This window comes from Dendrobates tinctorius, unplaced genomic scaffold (assembly GCF_039654945.1).
Source record: "Dendrobates tinctorius isolate UK_male_01 unplaced genomic scaffold, ASM3965494v1 ptg000183l, whole genome shotgun sequence".
NCBI classification, from domain to species: domain Eukaryota; kingdom Metazoa; phylum Chordata; class Amphibia; order Anura; family Dendrobatidae; genus Dendrobates; species Dendrobates tinctorius.
The window spans coordinates 6,506,265-6,525,723 of record NW_027361850.1 but is presented as its reverse complement, the minus strand read 5'-3'; the positions used below and the strand labels follow the sequence as shown (position 1 = coordinate 6,525,723).

Sequence of the window (19,459 nt, the reverse complement as noted above, 5' to 3'; positions counted from 1 at the left end):
TGTGTCACAGCAGCGGTGACCCGGTCTGTGGCCCTGGGCGCCCAATATCAATGGTGGTGATGTTAATGGTGTTAAAGTTTATTAGGTAGTTCGTGACGCCACCTGTGGTGTTTGGCAAGTAAGATGGCAAGCCAACACTGCATGCAGATCCGCTGGGACTGATGGTGTGGTGCAGCAGAGATGGTATAGCTCCCCACAGGTGGAGCTGTAGTCCCAGGGCAGTGTAGGTGCAATGGATGAGGAGAGGCGCAGAATGTATGGAGGCTGGTACCCAGGTGTAGTGGTGCTGGAATAACTGGAGGACACCAGAGTATGCGGTTCCAAAGCTTTACTCACTGTTTGCACTTCACACAACTGCCTGCCTCTGTACTGTGTTCTCCAGGTCAGGGCTCCAGCCAACCTCCAGGCAGGACAGGATTCTCCCTTCCACACTCCGCCAACATGTACCTTCCTGAACGACTCCTCCAATACGCCTTTAGGTGCGAAGCACTCCAGTACTTAGTTACCCTGGAATGCCTCTCTCTAGGTGTTCCTAGTCTTTACTTGCATGACAGACAGCGGTAGCCTGCTTCGGGGACTCCTCACTGCGTCCCGGCTCTCTATTCAGTTGCTGTTGTGTCCCAAGTCTATGATGGGAGCAAGGCGTTAGCGGCTCACTACTCCTCCGGTGTCTGTTGCCGGACATAAAGTTCCAATCAACCTCGGGGACCGGGCCCCGGCCTTTGCGCTCACTGGACTGGAAGGGTTCTCTCTCTTTCTCAACCTGCTTCCCACCGTCCTTCTATTCTCCTTCGTTCCGATCTGTTCTATCTCTCTTATGGAATCTGTAGTCTTCAGTCTGCGTCTCTTTCTCCTTCTCTTCCTTCCCTGAGGAGCTCGTTCCACTAAGACCAGTCCTCAGCCTCTCCTGACTGACTGCCTTCCTCCACCTTGAGCTCCTCTCAGGCTGACCTGCTGTCAGCCTGCTCTCTCTCTGGGACTCACCCCAGACTGACCTTCTGTCAGACTGACTTGAAATCCTACACCTTCCCTCACTTTTATATCTAACTCCACCCGCCTCCCCAGCACCTCTCGTGTTACGAAGCCAGGGACCACAAAAGGCACCCTATGACCTTTCCAGCATAAAGCATGGATGGGTCCCTGCTGAACTATCCTGTGTGTGGGGTGCAGGTGTTGGAATGCGGAAAGAAGTTCCCAGCCTGCCTGGATGGTGGGGCACTACACCTTAGGAGAAGGATGGCTTGTACATTATTTTGATCAAAATTATGTTTACTAAATACCCTTATTATTATCATTACCTTTATGCATTATTTGCAGTATATTTTTTACTTTTCAGTTATATTTGTGTTTTTTGCTTTTTGTTTTCTCTGGTTAATGGTCATGTGTTAATATGCACTTACATTGTGCATACACATTAACTTACTTTTCTCAGTTCAGATTTGTTTTTTATTCATTTCATTGTGCATTCAGTGCATATATGGGTGTGACCGCCCTCTTTCTGAGCTGGGAAAGCCATCCAGTCTGGCCTAAGCTGTTACTAGTGGTTCAGCCGCTCGACCCTTATTCACATTCACGCCACTTGGCAAGTGAAAAGGTTTTAAATACTAGAGTAGGGACTGTCCCACAAGGGTTGCCGTGACGTGGCGGGATGGCTTGTACATTATTTTGATCAAAATTATGTTTACTAAATACCCTTATTATTATCATTACCTTTATGCATTATTTGCAGTATATTTTTTACTTTTCAGTTATATTTGTGTTTTTTGCTTTTTGTTTTCTCTGGTTAATGGTCATGTGTTAATATGCACTTACATTGTGCATACACATTAACTTACTTTTCTCAGTTCAGATTTGTTTTTTATCCATTTCATTGTGCATTCAGTGCATATATGGGTGTGACCGCCCTCTTTCTGAGCTGGGAAAGCCATCCAGTCTGGCCTAAGCTGTTACTAGTGGTTCAGTCGCTCGACCCTTATTCACATTCACGCCACTTGGCAAGTGAAAAGGTTTTAAATACTAGAGTAGGGACTGTCCCACAAGGGTTGCCGTGACGTGGCGGGATGGCTTGTACATTATTTTGATCAAAATTATGTTTACTAAATACCCTTATTATTATCATTACCTTTATGCATTATTTGCAGTATATTTTTTACTTTTCAGTTATATTTGTGTTTTTTGCTTTTTGTTTACCTTAGGAGAAGGTGCAGTACCTCTGTGGCGACTGAAGCCTCAGGGGTGCCACAGTACGAGTATGGAATGGATGTCATGTGGGGAATAAATTGTCAAAGGAGTGAAATCATAGGGGTTTGATGACAAACAGTCATAAAGTGGTTGCAACATTTGTGAAGCATGCCTTATCCAAGGCCTACAGTAGGTCACTAAGCCTAGGAAAGTGCGTAGATGCTGATGTGACCTGTGTAGAGGGAGATTTTGAATTGCCTGTTTCCTGTCTTCAGTCAGGTGTCTGGTACCTTCGGCAATACAATGTCCCAAAAATGTCACTTTTTGTTTGCAATACTGTAATTTGTCACGTGAGACCTTGCAACCCTTTTCTGCTAAAAAAAAAAAAAAACATAGCAAGGAGACTGTGGCTTCCCTGCAGGACCTCTGGTCCAGGCAGAACAGCAAAAGGTCATCCACGTACTGTAATAGTACAATCAGCGGATGAGGTGATTGCCACTACTCAGGGATCCCTGCCATCACTGCTGAATTGATAGCAGGGGATTTCTTTCCCCCTTTGTGGGAGGACTGTCCAACAATATTGTTTACCTTTATGAGTAAATGAAAAAGATACTGACAGCCAGGGTGTAGGGGTACAGAGAAAAATGCACCTGCTAAATCAATGACTGTGAAACATTTTGACATCACTGGGATCTGTGACAGTATTGTGTGTGGATAAGGGACGATTGAGGTCACACTCTCTGTAACATCATTAATAGCCCTTAAGTCATGAACCTTTCTGTAAGTGTCAGCAAACCCTTGAGTCCTTTTTCCCTAATGGGATACAAAGGGGTGTTGCAGGGGGAAGATCTTTGCACTAGAACCCCTGCCTTAACATACTCTCTAATATCTCTGCTCGGGGCCATTGATTTGGCTAGGCTCAAGGGGTATTGCTTTAAACAAGGAGGAATGGTTCCTTTTTTTTTTTTTATTTCCTCTTCAATTTAATCATGACAGTAAATTCATAGGGGTATTGTCACTAACAATAAGTTTTGTAAGTACCACAATTCCAACACCTCACTGTTTCTAGGTCCCTTGGTCCCGCATTACGTCTCCAGTTTCCTTGTGCTCCAGCATACATGACAGGTTGTCTTATCGTCCTTGTTTGCTCAACTACTTTAGCTACCTTAAAGCCCCCGTTACATACAGCGAGATCGCTAGCAATATCGCTGTAACGTCACTGGTTTTGTGACGTAGCAGCGATATTGCTAGCGATATCGCTATGTCTGATACTTACCTCCGACCGGCTCCCCCGCTGATTATCGCTGATCGCACAAGAATGTCCTGGACCATTTCTCGTTGGGTGCTTCCTGCTGGGCTTCCTGTGGTGCCGACGAGCGACGCGTGGACGGGGCGGGAGGACGTCAGGATCGCCGCGTCTGACAGGTAAGTAACGACCCCCGACCGCTGCTATGTCGCTGGTGAGATCTGCCTGTGTGGCAGCTCACTAGCGACCACTTAGCGATGCACCAGCGATCCATATCGTTGTCGGGATCGCTGGTGCATCGCTTAGTGTAACGGTGCCCTAAGGAGGTCTTTCAGATCTACATATCTCCATTCAGGTCTGGCTGTCTGTACTGCGTCTCGTAAGTCTTTGTTCATACCGTCAATGAATGCATTCACCAATATTCTAATATCAAGTGGGTTTATGCAAATGTACCCCATGTCTGCCCATTTCAGCTGTAACTGTCCAAAGTACATCTCTACACTCTCTCCTCTTTGCTGTGTCACGTTAGTCAGGAGTACAGACTGCTCTGATTGTTCCATTGTAGCCCACTGTTTTAGTGACTCACAGTACGTCTCCCCAGACTGTGCAGATTTATCATCCATGCCCCAAGCCTGATTCTTTGCCACATCTGTATGTGTCTTAATTATATGTCCTAGTGCGTCACCTGCCTTTAAACTCACCAACCTCTCTAGGTCTGCCCTGGTACACTTATATGTCTGCTGTGCTTCCTTTATGTGTCTGTAAAACCGGAATAGTTGGTCTTCAGGGTCAGGCAACTGCTTCAACAAAGCTAGCTGGTCAGAGGGGCTCCAGGGACAATACACCTGCATCTTTCTTATTCTAGTCGCCCTTCTAGGTCCTGATGTGGTTGGTCGTCTGATGTCTACTGTCAGCTTACTCCTCAAAAGTCAATGTCCCCACTACCCACTATCCACACTATTATGTCACTACATATGATCTTGTCTGGACAGGATTTAGCACAACTCGCTTAAGTCAGTAGCACAGGTCACACAAGTAGCTATTTAGTCTGGGTTTGTCTGAGTCTGATCACAGTGTTTACAAGTCCATCTGTTTTGTCTGGGTCTCTGGTTAAATTTTGTCAATCAAAACATTCATAATACACCTTCCATACTGCTGCACATTCTCAGACATCATTTATTCACTTTTTATTTTCTTCCCTTGTCTGTGCCTTTTTGTACATCCAAGCATTCACACTCTGGTATTTTTGCCTTTTTCAATATTGGTCCCACTTGTTTTACTGCTTCCTTTCTTCTCTGTCTTTTTCAATTTGCATAGCTGTCCCGGATCCCATTGGGGGCACCGACTGTACACAGAAAAAGTTGCCCATGGCTTCAACCTACCTCTGCCGACAGCTCATCTTTCTTCCGAAATGCCCTTCTGTGTGTCTGGACCTCTGTCTTACAGCCCACACATAGCAAGTCTGAGTGAACCTGCCAAGGTGTAGCGGGAAGGCTCCTTGCCTCTCACCCAGTAGACCTACAGGATGTAACGAGAAGGCTCTCTGCCTCTCACCCGTTAGATCAGCTGGCTAGAATAGGAATAGGCCTTTTTCCTTCCAGCCCAGCTCCATGGATTGTGGGAAGGCTGCTTCAACTTAGACAGCTCATCTTTCTTCTGAAATGCCCTTATGTGTGTCTGGACCTCTGTCTTACAGCTCACACATAGCAAATCAGAGTGAGCCTGCCAAGGTGTATCCAGAAGGCTTCTTGCCTTCGCCTCTCACCCACAACAAAAAACCCGCTGACTAAAGTAAGAAGGCCCAGGTGTGATAGGCATCTAACCCACTTTATCAGCCATACAGTCGGCTACCTCCTTTGTTGATCCACAATTTGCTATACAAATCACACAACTAGAAGCAGGTTCAAACACATTAATGACCAAACAATCACTTACAATTTCCTTCTAAATTAGGCACCATATTTTACTTTCAACTTTAACTTACAAAATTTAATTCCACTTCAATTAAGTACTGTTGCTTTAAAATGCTCAAATCTAATAGCGAGCATTTCAGAACCACAGAGAATCTTGAGCGCAGCAGAGATAAGACTAGAGGAAACCGTGCAGCGGCATCATTCCCCCTCCCATCAGAATGTAGTGTCCTTCATAAAGTGACAGAATGCCGTAGCTCTTTAGACTTAATTAAACTCAATTTCTACAAACACCCTCAAAATCACAGGATTTCACTGTAAGAGCAGATAACTGTATAATGAAAGGTAATAATCTCTTGACACAAAATGATGTGTGATGATTCATTCATACGTGGTCATTCAGGGATTTTTCTTTTCTTTTTTTTTCCTTCTCTTTCACTTTTCAGTGGTCATTTGATTTTACAAAGGGAAGATAACAAAAATCCCTTATACTCAATTACTCCTCTCTCATCTCATTCAGAGGTTCTCATAGACATACATACAAGGATTCACACAGCCTGCCTATTTTGCACTTTGGATTTGACACCTTAACCTACAGCAGTGTCCACTGACACTCTGAAAACACCAAAGCCAACTTCTTAAACAACAAGAATCAACAAAGACCAAAACATCCCAAAACCCCAGCCCTATACAAAATACAGCCTCATATGATTTACTGCCAATCCAAAATCACACTGCACGGAGTCTATCCCAGGCTCTGTGCTACACAGTACACCAGTTAGTATCTAATATATAAAGCTCAAGTGTGTGTGTGTATGTATGTATGTATGTATGTATGTGTGTATGTCCGGGATTGGCATCCGCACCGTCACAGCTACAGCCACAAAATTTGGCACAGTCACCCGACTGGACCCCGAGAGCGTCATAGGCTATGTTGTGAGGTAAAATTTTAACCCCGTGCGTTCCAATTCACCAAACAATTTTGCCCCTATCTACATAATGGGGAAAAAGTGTGTGTGTATCAAGCCCTGCCCCTCATTATGATGTCATAATGGTTGCCATGGCGACGCTGATGTCATCATAGGTTGCAAGCCCCGCCGCTCATTATGATGTCATAATGGTTGACTATGGGATGGAGGATGTGTGATGGGTATATGGGCACTGGACTATGGGATGGAGGATATGTATGACGGTTATATGGGCACGGGACTATGGGATGGAGGATGTGTGATGGGTATATGGGCATTGGACTATGGGATGGAGGATATGTATGACGGGTATATGGGCACGGGACTATGGGATGGAGGATATGTATGATGGGTATATGGACATGGGACTATGGGATGGAGGATGTATGATGGGTATATGGGCTTGGGACTATGGGATGGAGGATGTGTGATGGGTATATGGGCACTCGACAATGGGATGGAGGTGGAGGATATGTATGATGGGTATATAGGCACGGGCCTATGGGATCGTGGATATGTATAATGGGTATATGGGCACGGGACTATGGGATGGAGGATAATTATAATTTGCTATAACTAACCACAGTTAGTTACTATGCCCGGGCAGCGCCGGGCTCTTCAGCTAGTATTAGTATATTGCCAGAACAGATTGACAGATAATACAGATGACAATTATTATCTTATTACTCTATTATTCAACTCTCATACGGACATACTCACCGCTCACTGGTGATGTGGGTTCTTTTGAACCGTGTTGTACAGTCTTACCCAGAGATATGTAGGCATCCTTAGAGAGGTTGCAAACGCAAAATCAGTGTAAGAATAAATGTTCTCACCTGCTGCAGCCTGGATTTTGAATATTCAACCTCCCAGGAAACTCCCACATACGGATTCCAAATAGGCTGGTTTCCACGGTCCCCATTGGGCGTCAAAAACTGTTGTAGCTGCTTTTTGTTCTGACCAAGCCTCAGATATGCCAGATCACCAGTGAGGCCGGATTAAGAGTTTTCGCCCTTCTGTTCACAAGCGCTTGGAGACAAAGAGACTCAACACACACGAGTCGTGGTCAAATCACTTTATCTGACGTAATGAAATACAAGGCAATCTTTTATACCATTTACAACAATATGTAATTCGATGGAGCTCATGTGGCCCCCACCATCACCTTCAGGGTTACAACATGTTTACAATGTACCCAGAACATGTTGTTACTGACTATTGAGAACAAATATAACAAGTATAGTTTCCTTGAAAACAGAGACTAATAGTCTACATAAGAATAATTCTAGCAATAATAGGCAAAAGGCAATTGAAGTCTTAAAGGCAATTAAAGGGATATAAAAGCAAACCATTAACTCTTCTTTATCACTTTGGTACTCTTTACTTCTAACATTTAGTTCCTTGAAACATAGAAAAAGTAACAATCAGGGTCATACTTTTGCCTGCATAAGGAAAAATAATAAGTGATGGTAATTTTGTGTTAGCCAGTAAAATACCAGAATATGACAGGAACTTTTTCTCTTGGTTTTTGATGTTTATTATGAGTAATATTTTGATAAAGGAATGTTAATACATAGCAGAGTGTTAGAGATATTCAAACACTTATGGGTACTATAGAATCCACTCAAGCCTAGTATTTGCTATCAAGGGAATCAAGTATTTATTTTTAAGTTCATGTGCCATTATATGATAGAGCTTCTGAAGTAGCTTTACAAAGTACAAGGTGGCTGTTAACTGCCTAACTGAAATATAACTTTTATTAAGTACAAAAATAACAATATAAAATTGCACAGATGTCCCCTATTATAAAGCCTAGTAAAAAACGGGCTATTTTTATTGTATTGCTGGAAAGAGATAAGGTATAACAGTTAAACCAAATCTAACCAGCTAAATCTGCCAATCCAATCATATGGTCAGAAAAACCTGAATCCAAGCAGTTCAAAACTGCAAAATACTATTATAGCCCAAAAACCTCAAAAAACGGAAAAAAAGGGAAATGGACATAAAGAAGCTGTATAAAAATTGATAATACGTGCTACCATCTGATAACAATTTCACTCAGCCGATGTGAAGAAAAGAGTGACCTGGCCCTATACAAAATGACTATCTGAACACCTACCTAGGTGCGGAGGTTGGCACCCTAAGAAATACAAGAATGGCGCCCCCGCTTGTGCGATGGCTATTCAGGATGCTAATAAACGTCTCCCATTTTCTTTGTGTATTTTTATGTCTCAGGATATCGTCCCAGTTAATTGCACCAAGATCATCTCTCATCCCGTTGGAAATTTGCCTTCCTGAAGTTTAGTGTCCTTGTAACCCCTCTTCTAATGTAAACATCTTATTAAAGGATACATGAAAACTTATTATTTTGTGATCACTATTACCCAAGTGGCCCCCAACCCTTACATTTGATATGCGGTCTGGCCTGTTGGTTAATATTAGGTCTAGCAGTGCCCCCCCCCCCTTGTTGGGTCCTGAATTAGTTGTGAAAGGATCGGGTCACAGCCAGTTTTTGTCTTTGTGACAGACCAACTTCGGAGCTGTGTCCAGTTTCATCACACACATCAAGAGCTCAGCCGTGTGTAACAGCATCCTCCTTCTGAGGATATAGATGTGGTGTGAACATAGCCATAAAGCAGCAGTTTTTTTTCAAAAGAATTGGAGCAGCTCCAAGAAGACCATGTTTTAGCGTTTCTTCTCTTTCGAGAGAGGAACTGGCATTTCAAGTGCACAGAAAATGCAACACAAGTATCTATTTTAGTGGGAAGTTCATTTATAGAATTTACAAGCAGCCCTCAATCTGAGGAAAAATAATTGTGAAAAAAATCACTTATGGCCAGAATACAGCTGAATATAGACAGAAGATAAATGGTGGTCAAAACAACCTCAAAAAGATTTTTGGCATAACTATAGCTCTATCGATGCATAGCCAAGTGTCAGACGGCGTCAGTGATGGCCTATCGGTAAAAAATAGTAGCACAAACTCAACTCCAAGTGTACGGAATCAGGTTCAGTATCGAAAGGTCAGTGTATGCAGGAAGCCTCACCTCACCGTCCATCATAGTCATGTGGTTGCACCGCATTTTCCCGAGTTTATTAAAGGGAAGATCCAAGCTTAGAAAAAGTTTTTTTGTTTTGTTCGGAAACATCTCCACTCTCGACAGCTAGCTCTGCCTGGTAATACGTCTGGCCTTCTATTGGTAAAGAATATGTTCAGAAAATAAATTTTGTGATCCTTGTCAACTTATTTAGTGATCCATTTTTAACATAAAATGTAAAACCCGAAGCATTGACTGAATGCATAAATAGGCTTTGGATTCATCAATTTTTGCGGGTCGTTTTACTGCGATACTGTGCATATAAATGGTTACGGTATGACAATATCTAGCAATCGGAGAGGGTTATCGTGTAAGCTTTTCACATTTGTGTCAAGAAAACCTCAACTTCCTTCTTACAAGCAGTAACTTTCCACCCTCTTCAGCGCTGCAGTGGTTACAGGCGGTTGCATAGTTTAAGTGAAATATGTCATTAAGCATTGGCAAAGGATATTGTGTCACTCGATTGTAAGCATCAGTCTTGTATCACTGTACATTTTAGGCATTCCTTTGTAACCCTCCAATACTCTGGAGTGGGGGGTCTGCTGCCTCATTGCTGAGTGGTATATAGGCAGAGTTGTAGTGTGCCTGTCTGATACCGGATGGAGCTGTCGCATCTTATACAGAGTTCTCAAGTGGAGAATGTACGAGTATGCTGCCCCCTAACGCCTCCTGTGACTGGGACCCTCTGTGTGAGCAGCCATCACCTGATACTCTCTGCCCATCCGGTAGAGGGCACAAAAAAGGAAAAGTGTGAACTATGGCTTCTGCATTGCGCTGTGGACTCAGTGGAGAAGAGGTAAAAACATCAAAACGCAATGCTGTACAGATGGAAAAGCTGGGCATTCTGTGTTTGTAATACTGTTACTACCATATGTCAGGACTGTATTATATTTCTGCAAACTGTCTGATTTTAAGGGATAAGGGGAAATGTCATTAATTATTTGTTCAATTCATTATGTTCTTGTATATAAGAATGTAGAAAAAAATGTAAATTTATACAATATGCATTATGCTATATAACATACAGCTCACCTGTAGTCGGATGCACAGAATGCTGCACTAGAAGAATTCATTTGTAATGTTATCCCTTATTATATAAACATATGATAGGCATAGATTGTATGACATGCTGGAGATGAAGCCTATGTGTAAGTACACCGTGTGCAGAATTATTAGACAAGTTGTACTTGAGAGGATTCTTTTTATTATTGAATAACAACTATGTTCTCAACCCAAAAGACTCATAAATATCAAAGCTTAATATTTTTGGAAGTTGAAGTGGGTTTTTTTTAGATTTGGCTATCTTAGGAGGATATCTGTTTGTGCAGGTAACTATTACTGTGCAGAATTATTAGGCAACTTAAGAAAAAACAAATATATACCCATCTCACTTGTTTATTTTCACCACGTAAACCAATAGAGCAACACAAAATTTAGAAATAAACATTTCTGACATTCAAAAACAAAAAAAATCAGTGACCAATATAGCCGCCTTTCTTTACGATGACACTCAAAAGCCTTCCATCCATAGATTCTGTCAGTTGCTTGATCTGTTTACGATCAACATTGCGTGCCGCAGCCACCACAGCCTCCCAGACACTGTTCGGAGAGGTGTAATGTTTTTACTCCCTGTAGATCTCACATTTTATGAAGGACCACAGGTTCTCTATGGGGTTCAGATCAGGTGAACAAGGGGGCCATGTCATTATTTTTTCTTCTTTTAGACCTTTACTGGCCAGCCACGCTGTGGAGTATTTGGATGCATGTGATGGAGCATTGTCCTGCATGAAAATCATGTTTTTCTTGAATGATACCGACTTCTTCCTGTACCACTGCTTGAAGAAGGTGTCTTCCAGAAACTGGCAGTAGGTCTGGGAGTTGAGCTTCACTCCATCCTCAACCCGAAAATGTCCCACAAGTTCATCTTCGATGATACCAGCCCATACCAGTACCTCACCTCCACCTTGCTGGCGTCTGAGTCGGAGTGGAGCTCTCTGCCCTTTACTGATCCAGCTTTGAGCCCATCCATCTGTGCCATCAAGAGTCGCTCTCATTTCATCAGTCCATAAAACCTTAGAAAAATCAGTCTTAAGATATTTCTTGGCCCAGTCTTGACGTTTTATCTTATGTTTCTTGTTGAAAGGTGGTCGTTTTCCAGCCTTCCTTACCTTGGCCATGTACCCGAGTATGGCTCACCTTGTGCTATTTGATACTCCAGTCACATTGCAGCTCTGAAATATGGCAAAACTGGTGGCAAATGTCATCTTGGCAGCTTCACGCTTGATTTTCCTCAATTCATGGGCAGTTATTTTGCGCCTTTTTTATCAACACGTTTCTTGTGACCCTGTTGGATATTTGCCATGAAACGCTTGATTGTTCGGTGATCACACTTCAAAAGTTTGGCAACTTCAAGACTGCTGCATCCCTCTGCAAGACATCTCACAATTTTTGACTTTTCAGAGTCTGTCAAATCTTTCTTCGGACCCATTTTGCCAAAGGAAAGGAAGTTGCCTAATAATTAAGCACACCTTATATAGGGTGTTGATGTCATTAGACCACACCCCTCCTCATTACAGAGATGCAAATCACCTGATTTACATAATTGGCAGTTGGCTTTCAAGCCTATACAGCTTGGAGTAGGACAACATGTATAAAAAGGATGAAGTGATCAAAATACTCATTTGCCTAATAATTCTGCACCCAGTGTAGTCCTTCAATACTGACTAGAGATATCTTCTGCTAATAGTGCATTCATATTACTGCATTTTCATATCCATGTTGCAGGGACATTGACTGGCTCAATGGCGGGTCTGCTGATCTGAACTAAAAGCCTTAGGTCAGGTGCAAGCAACTGTATATTCTCTCATCCAAAACAATCGGGTTGATTATGCAAATGACACTCTGATCAAAGTGTGATCAGAGTATGATCAGAGTGTGAGCATAGTGTGATCCAATTATCTTGGATGAGAAGATAGAGAAAAAATTGTCTCCATCTTCTCCATTCTGTCAGTCCATGGAACTCAGACTGCACTCAGATGTCATCTGAGTGCAGTCTGATGGTTTCTACCGACTTGCATGGCCTAGTGCGATCCAGATATTGGATCGGGCATGTAGTAATTTTTTATTCAGACAGACTCTGTCTGAGGAAAAAAATCAGACATGGGCACTACCCCATAGACTAACATTGGTCCAAGTGCGATCCACTGTTTTGTCTGATCACACTGAGACAGAAAATACACTTGAGCCCTAAATGCTATATATGAGGCTATTAGTTATTACTAGACCTGTAATCAGGCTGGGCATTGCGGCATGGGGGATTGCCTGCTTGTTAGGCACATTCGCTCATCACTACTACTGACATGCTGGATATTGTTCTTTTTGTATACCTCGCTCATGCAAAGAAAATAAACAGGTGTTTTTATTATACTATGTATTGAGTACCGTTCTAGTTTTTGTTCTGAAAATGTTTTTATGACATTGCCGAGTGCTGGTCTACAATCAACTCTTGCAGCCCTCTAACTATTCTAGTTCTCCAAGGACGTCCTTTTACTGCCCTACAACGGGACAGATGCATGATACCTGCTGACTGCGCAAGCGCCCTTTCAATGAATGTGTCGTCATTTGCCCCTCTAATCTCTGGATCCGGACATGAGCAGGACTAATCCTTTCATTCATTTTCAGTGTTCAAAACATGGGCATGTTGAAGAGCAAAGATGGAGAAGGAAGGTCAAGCTCAGGAACTGTCACTCTGAAGTGTAAGGATCTGCGGGTTATTCATTTGGAAATACCTGACATGGAGGAAACATTTAATGTCGCCCGTTCAGTTCAGGTCAGTAACAATATAAGTCCATATGCTGTATTCTGATGTAGGACAACCCATAAACCGCTCCCAATATAACATAGGAACAGTCAGTTATGAGTTTACACTAAATATTTCAGTTTTGTGCAAATAAGTAACAAGATTCAAAATGGCTTTCAGGTTTGTTAAATGCACCAGCAATGTGGGTTAAATCCTGACCCAGTTGTGTCGCTTTACTACAATGAAGGCATCTGGAGATGCTTAAAGCGCTTGTCTGGGACTTTTATACTGATGACCTGTCCTTACAATAGATCAATAATATCTGATCGGTGGGGGTGCAACAACTGGCACCTTCACCAATCAGCTGTTCCTGGTGCCGGCCGGATGTTCTTAGTTGAACTACACAGCAATGTCAACTACATAATGGCCGCAGCCAGGTATGGCACATCTGCCCCATATGGACTTGGATAAGGGGTGGATGTGCAGTACCTGGTCGTGGCCACTAAGTCGTTAACGGAGCTGTGTAGTACAGCTCCGCAACTGAACAAATCTGATTGCCACCAGCAACGGGAACATACGAGGGTGCCGGGTTGCACCCCTATTGGTCAGATATTGATGACCTATGCTAAGGATAGACCATCTATAAAAAAAAAAACCTCCCGTACAACCTCTTTAACTTACCAAATAGGGATCGCAAGTCGATAGGGTGTAGAAAAAATTATCTTTTATTTAGAAAAGCCTTAAGGCCCCGTCACACATAATGATGTCCCAGCGATCCCACCAATGATCCGACATGGATGGGATCGTTGGGACATAGTTAGGCTAATCGCTGGTGAGCTGTCACATAGACAGCCCCTCCAGCGATCAGGACCACGCTGTGCACGCTGGTTTCCAAGGTAAACAGCGGGTAACCAAGAGCCGCGTGGGTCTTAGAGACCCATTGTTTACATTGGAAACCAGCCTCCAGCGTCGCTGATCGCTGGTCTCTCGCTGCCACACGCAGCGATGCGTGCTGGCCAGCGGGAGAACAACGATCAAAAAATGGCTCAGGACGTTCGAGCGCGATCAGCGATACCCAGCAGGGGGGTCGGTTGCTGATCCATGTCACACACAGCGATATTGCTGGTGGAGACCTCCTGCACTCCCCTGAGTCATTGTCCCTCACACTCCTAACGTTCCCTATGCCGGTTCCGCATCGGGCGCCAATCAGGATACCTGTCACCCTAGCACACCCTACACCTATCCCTTGCTAGGGAGCTGGGTGGTGCAGGCACTGGCCCCACTGCTGTACTAATACACACCAGGGAAAAATACAAACAGGGGAAACACCAAAAAGACTTATCTTGCTCTGCTGCAGCACCAGGCAGCAGAGTGCATCACCAGATTAACTTTTCGCAGTTGCTCGACACCTCAGAGCCAGCTGCCACCTTCACCATCTCACTCTGCTGCGGACACTGGGCAGCCAGAGTTCAACACCAGTTTCAGCAGTGACTCCAACCTTCAAGTCAGCTGCTAACTTCACCAGGTTTCTGCAGTGGCTTCCCACCTCAGCCAGCTGCTCCCTTCACCGTGGTTGGAATCCCAAAAAGACGCTATCACCATCACCTGCTCATAGACCATGTGACCCTATATAGGAAAAGGGAATGGTCAAATGATCAGGGGCCAAAGGCAGCTATAATCCCAGTGACCACCGGGGGCAAAAGGTAAAGCAAAGAAAACATCAAGTGCAATGACCCTAACGGCCACCGGGGGCAAAACTAGAACTGAAACCACCAGCTTAAGGAAAAAAAAAAGGTTACTAGTGCATTTTATCTGTCATGATCCAGCATGGATCATGACAGTTTACACAAGCCCGACAAACTGTACAATACAACCACAGATCGGTAAACCTTTTCCTATTGGCTGTCGTTTAACATCCTGTTTACACAAGCCCAATCAACTGTACAATACAACTACAGACTGGTAAATCTTTACCTATCAGTGGTCGTTTAATACCCTGTTTACACAAGTCCGACCAACTGTACAATACAACTGCAGACCGGTAAACCTTTACCTATCGGTGGTCATGTAATACCCTGTTTACACAAGTCCGACCAACTGTACAATACAACTGCAGACCGGTAAACCTTTATCTATCGGCGGGCATGTAATACCCTGTTTACACAAGTCCGACCAACTGTACAATACAACTGCAGAACGGTAAACCTTTACCTATCGGTGGTCATGTAATACCCTGTTTACACAAGTCCGACCAACTGTACAATACAACTGCAGACCGGTAAACCTTTACCTATCGGTGGTCTTGTAATACCCTGTTTACACAAGTCTGATCAACTGTACAATACAACTGAGACCGGTAAACCTTTATCTATCGGCGGGCATGTAATACACTGTTTGCACATGTGCGACCAACTGTACAATACAACTACAGACCGGTAAATCTTTACCTATCGGTGGTCATGTAATACCCTGTTTACACAAGTCTTATCAACTGTACAATACAGCCGGAGACTGGTAAACCTTTACCTATTGGCGATCATGTAATATACTGTTTACACAAGTCCGACCAACTGTACAATACAACCACAGACTGATAAGCCTTTATCTATCGGCGATCATGTAATACCCTGTTTACACACGTCCGACCAACTGTACAATACAACTGCAGACTGGTAAGCCTTTATCTATTGGCAGTCGTTTAATAGCCTGCTTACACAGGCAGACCGAAGTAAACAATCTACACTGAATGACCTGTAATGGATCAATCATTACACTTAAACAACCCCTTAACGACCAGGGGTAATTTTGGTTTTGCATTTTCATTTTTCCCTCCCCTTCTTTCCAGAGCCATAACTTTTTTATTTTTCCGTCTATATGGCCATGTGAGGGCTTGTTTTTTGCGGGACGAGTTGTACTTTTAAATGACACCATTGGTTTTACCATGTCATGTACTCGAAAATGGGAAAAAAATTCCAAGTGCGGTGAAATTGCAAAAAAAGTGGAATCCCACACTGGTTTTTTGCTTGGCTTTTTTGCTAGGTTCACTAGATGCTAAATATGACCTGCCATTATGATTCTCAAGGTCATTACAAGTTCATAGACATCAATCATGTCTATATCTTCTTTTATCTAAGTGGTGAAAAAAAATTCCAAAGTTTGCTAAAAAAAAAAAAAAAAAAAAAAAAAAAAAATTTGCGCAATTTTCCGAGACCCATAGCGTCTCCATTTTTCATGATCTGGGGTCGGGTGAGGGCTTATTTTTTCCGTGCCGGGCTGACGTTTTTAATGATACCACTATTGTGCAGATTCGTTCTTTTGATCACCCGTTATTGCATTTTAATGCAATGTCTTGGCGACCAAAAAAACGAAATTCTGGCGTTTTGAATTTTTTTCTCACTACGCCGTTTAGCGATCGGGTTAATGCTTTCTTTTATTGATAGATCGGGCGATTCTGAACGCGGTGATACCTAATATGTGTATGTGGGATTTTTTTTTACTGTTTTATTTTGATTGGGGCGAAAGGGGGGTGATTTGAACTTTTTGCTTTTTTTTAATTTTTTTTATTTTTAAACTTTTTTTTTTTAACTTTTGGCATGCTAGAAGCATGCGCTACCCGATCGTCTCTGCTACATATGGGCAATGAGCAGATCGCCCATATGTAGTAGATTTACTGCTGTGCTTTCAGCGCCGACCACCGGGTAGCGCTGAAAGCCATATGCCTGGAACAACCATAGAGGTCTCATAGAGACCTCTGGTTGTCCAGGCAACATGACGCCGACCCCCGATCACATGACGGGGTCGGCGATGACGTCATTTCCGGCGCGGCGGCCGGAAATGCTATTTAAATGCCCGCTGTCAGCTTTGACAGCGGGATTTAACTAGTTAATAGGCGTGGGCGGCGATTCCGCTCGCGCCTATTGCGGGCACATGTCAGCTGTTCATAACATTAAGGGGTTTTAAACTTACATAGAACAATGCACCGCCGAGAAGGATGATCTTTTGTGCTGCACAAATATTTATATCACCCACTGAATGAGTGTTTTCCTAGTTCACTAAATGACATTTTTACAATGCAAGATAATCGTGAACCGAGTGGTTTTAAAAATGCTCATTCATGATTATCTTTCTCAGAGTAAATGCAGCTTTAGAGGTACTAAAACCAATATAATAACATGATAATAATAATAACCACAAACTACTATCTGTACTCACGCTGTAGAAAAAGCTAGTGGGGTGATCATAGTAGGCCGGAGACCAGCGTCAGGGAGCGCAGGATGGTCAATCCAGAAAGGAATGGAACAGAATTAACGGGTGAAGGTGTTGTCATAGGGAAATGGAGGTTGTCAGCAGGAGAATGCTGTAATTCTAATCAGATGTCATATGTCTGCAGGCTCTCTCCTCGCTGAATGACATTTCTCTCAGCTACCCATTTTTCTTCAGACCAGCTGGCTGTAAGTTAGGAAAAGGATGGCCGAGGGATACCATGGAAAATTTTTATCACAAGCTCAAAAATGAGGTGACTTGATTAAACATTAAAAACATGCAAAATTAAATATTAAAGCTTACAAATTGTTAAGTGTGAGATTTGCGACATCAGTGTTAATTGTGTGTCTTCCTAGACAGATGCTTGGAGGCTAAGTGGTGTGAATGAAAACTTTAAGGTTTGCCCAAGCTATCCAGAGAAGATTATTGTACCTGTATCCTGTTCTGATGGCAATCTGAAGCGAGCTGCTTCTTTCAGGCAAAGCCGCAGATTCCCGGTGTTGAGTTATTACCATCCAATGAGCAAAACGGTTTGTTATGGAAGTCATTGTATAAATTGTCTCTATTATCAAGGATTTACTGACAATGAAGCATTTGTTTATGTCTATCTTAATGTCCAGCATGCTGCTTCCTTATGTACTTTCTCTAATGTAATTCTTGATGACTAATGTTCAACAGAAAATATATAAGAATGTGTAAAGCATGCTATTCAGGTTACTCGTATGCTATGTTATTTATATATATATATATATATATATATATATATATATATATATATATATATATATATATATATATATATATATAAAAGCATGTAACAGAAAAGTTTGGGCACCTTGGTCACGATTACTATTATTGTGAACAGTTAAGCAGTTGAAGATGAAATGATTTCTAAAAGGCCTAAAGTTAAAGAGGCATTTCCTTTGTGTTTTAAGCAAAAATAATACTGTATATAATTTCATCTTTTACATTTTAAAAATTATAAAAAGGAAAATGGTCTGATGCAAAAGGTTAGGCACCTTGTATGGTTAGTACATAGAAGCACCCCCTTTTAAAAGTATAGCAGCTTGTAAATACTTTCTTTAGCCAGCCAAGCGTCTTTCAGTCCTTGTTTGAGGGATTTTCATCCATTCTTCCTTGGAAAATTCTTCCAGTTCTGTCATCTTGCATTCACTGCTATTTTGAGGCTTGGCCACAGATTTTCAATGATGCTCAGATCAGGGGACTGTGAGGGCCATTACAATACATATTGTGGATTTTGACGTGTGTTTAGGGTCATTATCTATTTGTAGAAGCCATCCTCTTTACAACTTTAGCTTTTTTGTTTTTACAGATGTTGATATATTTGCATCAAGAATTTGTTGACATTTTATTGAATCCTTTCTTCTCTCTACCAGTGAAATGTTCTCTGCAACTCAATTCCAAAGCATGATTGATCCATATCCATGCTTAATGGGTGTCAAGATATTCTTTTCCTGAAATTCTGTGCCCTTTTTTCTTCACACATACAGTGCCTTGCAACAGTATTCGTCCCCCTGGAACTTTTCAACCTTTTCCCACATATCATGCTTCAAACAAAAAGATACCAAATGTAAATTTTTGGTGAAGAATCAACAACAAGTGGGACACAATTGTGAAGTTGAACGAAATTTATTGGTTATTTTAAATTTTTGTGGAAATTCAAAAACTGAAAAGTGGAACGTGCAATATTATTCGGCCCCTTTAACTTAATACTTTGTTGCGCCACCTTTTGCTGTGATTACAGATGCAAGTCGCTTGCGGTATGTCTCTATCAGTTTTGTACATCGAGAGACAGAAATTCTTGCCCATTCTTCCTTGGCAAACAGCTCGAGCTCAGTGAGGTTTGATGGAGATCATTTTGTGAACAGCAGTTTTCAGCTCTTTCCACAGATTCACGATTGGATTCAGGTCTGGACTTTGACTTGGCCATTCTAACACTTGGATACATTTATTAGTGAACCATTCCATTGTAG

The 19,459-nt window shown here is 42.4% G+C and overlaps 2 protein-coding genes across 2 annotated transcripts in view; one reads left to right on the top strand and one right to left on the bottom strand.

The window, feature by feature from the left end:
• FAM167B (family with sequence similarity 167 member B) overlaps positions 1-14,793 on the bottom strand; it is a 29,348-nt gene extending 14,555 nt beyond the window's left edge. The window contains exon 1 of the transcript XR_012221463.1: positions 14,701-14,793. The gene's annotated coding sequence lies outside the window, so the exon portion shown is untranslated. The remainder of the gene's footprint in view (positions 1-14,700) is intronic.
• Positions 9,870-19,459, top strand: part of LOC141055040 (myotubularin-related protein 9-like) — a 29,962-nt gene continuing 20,372 nt past the window's right edge. The window contains exons 1-4 of the mRNA XM_073551981.1: positions 9,870-10,199; positions 13,085-13,232; positions 17,593-17,718; positions 17,822-17,995. Coding sequence (XP_073408082.1) covers positions 10,003-10,199; positions 13,085-13,232; positions 17,593-17,718; positions 17,822-17,995 — 645 coding nt within the window. The 5' untranslated portion in view covers positions 9,870-10,002. The remainder of the gene's footprint in view (positions 10,200-13,084; positions 13,233-17,592; positions 17,719-17,821; positions 17,996-19,459) is intronic.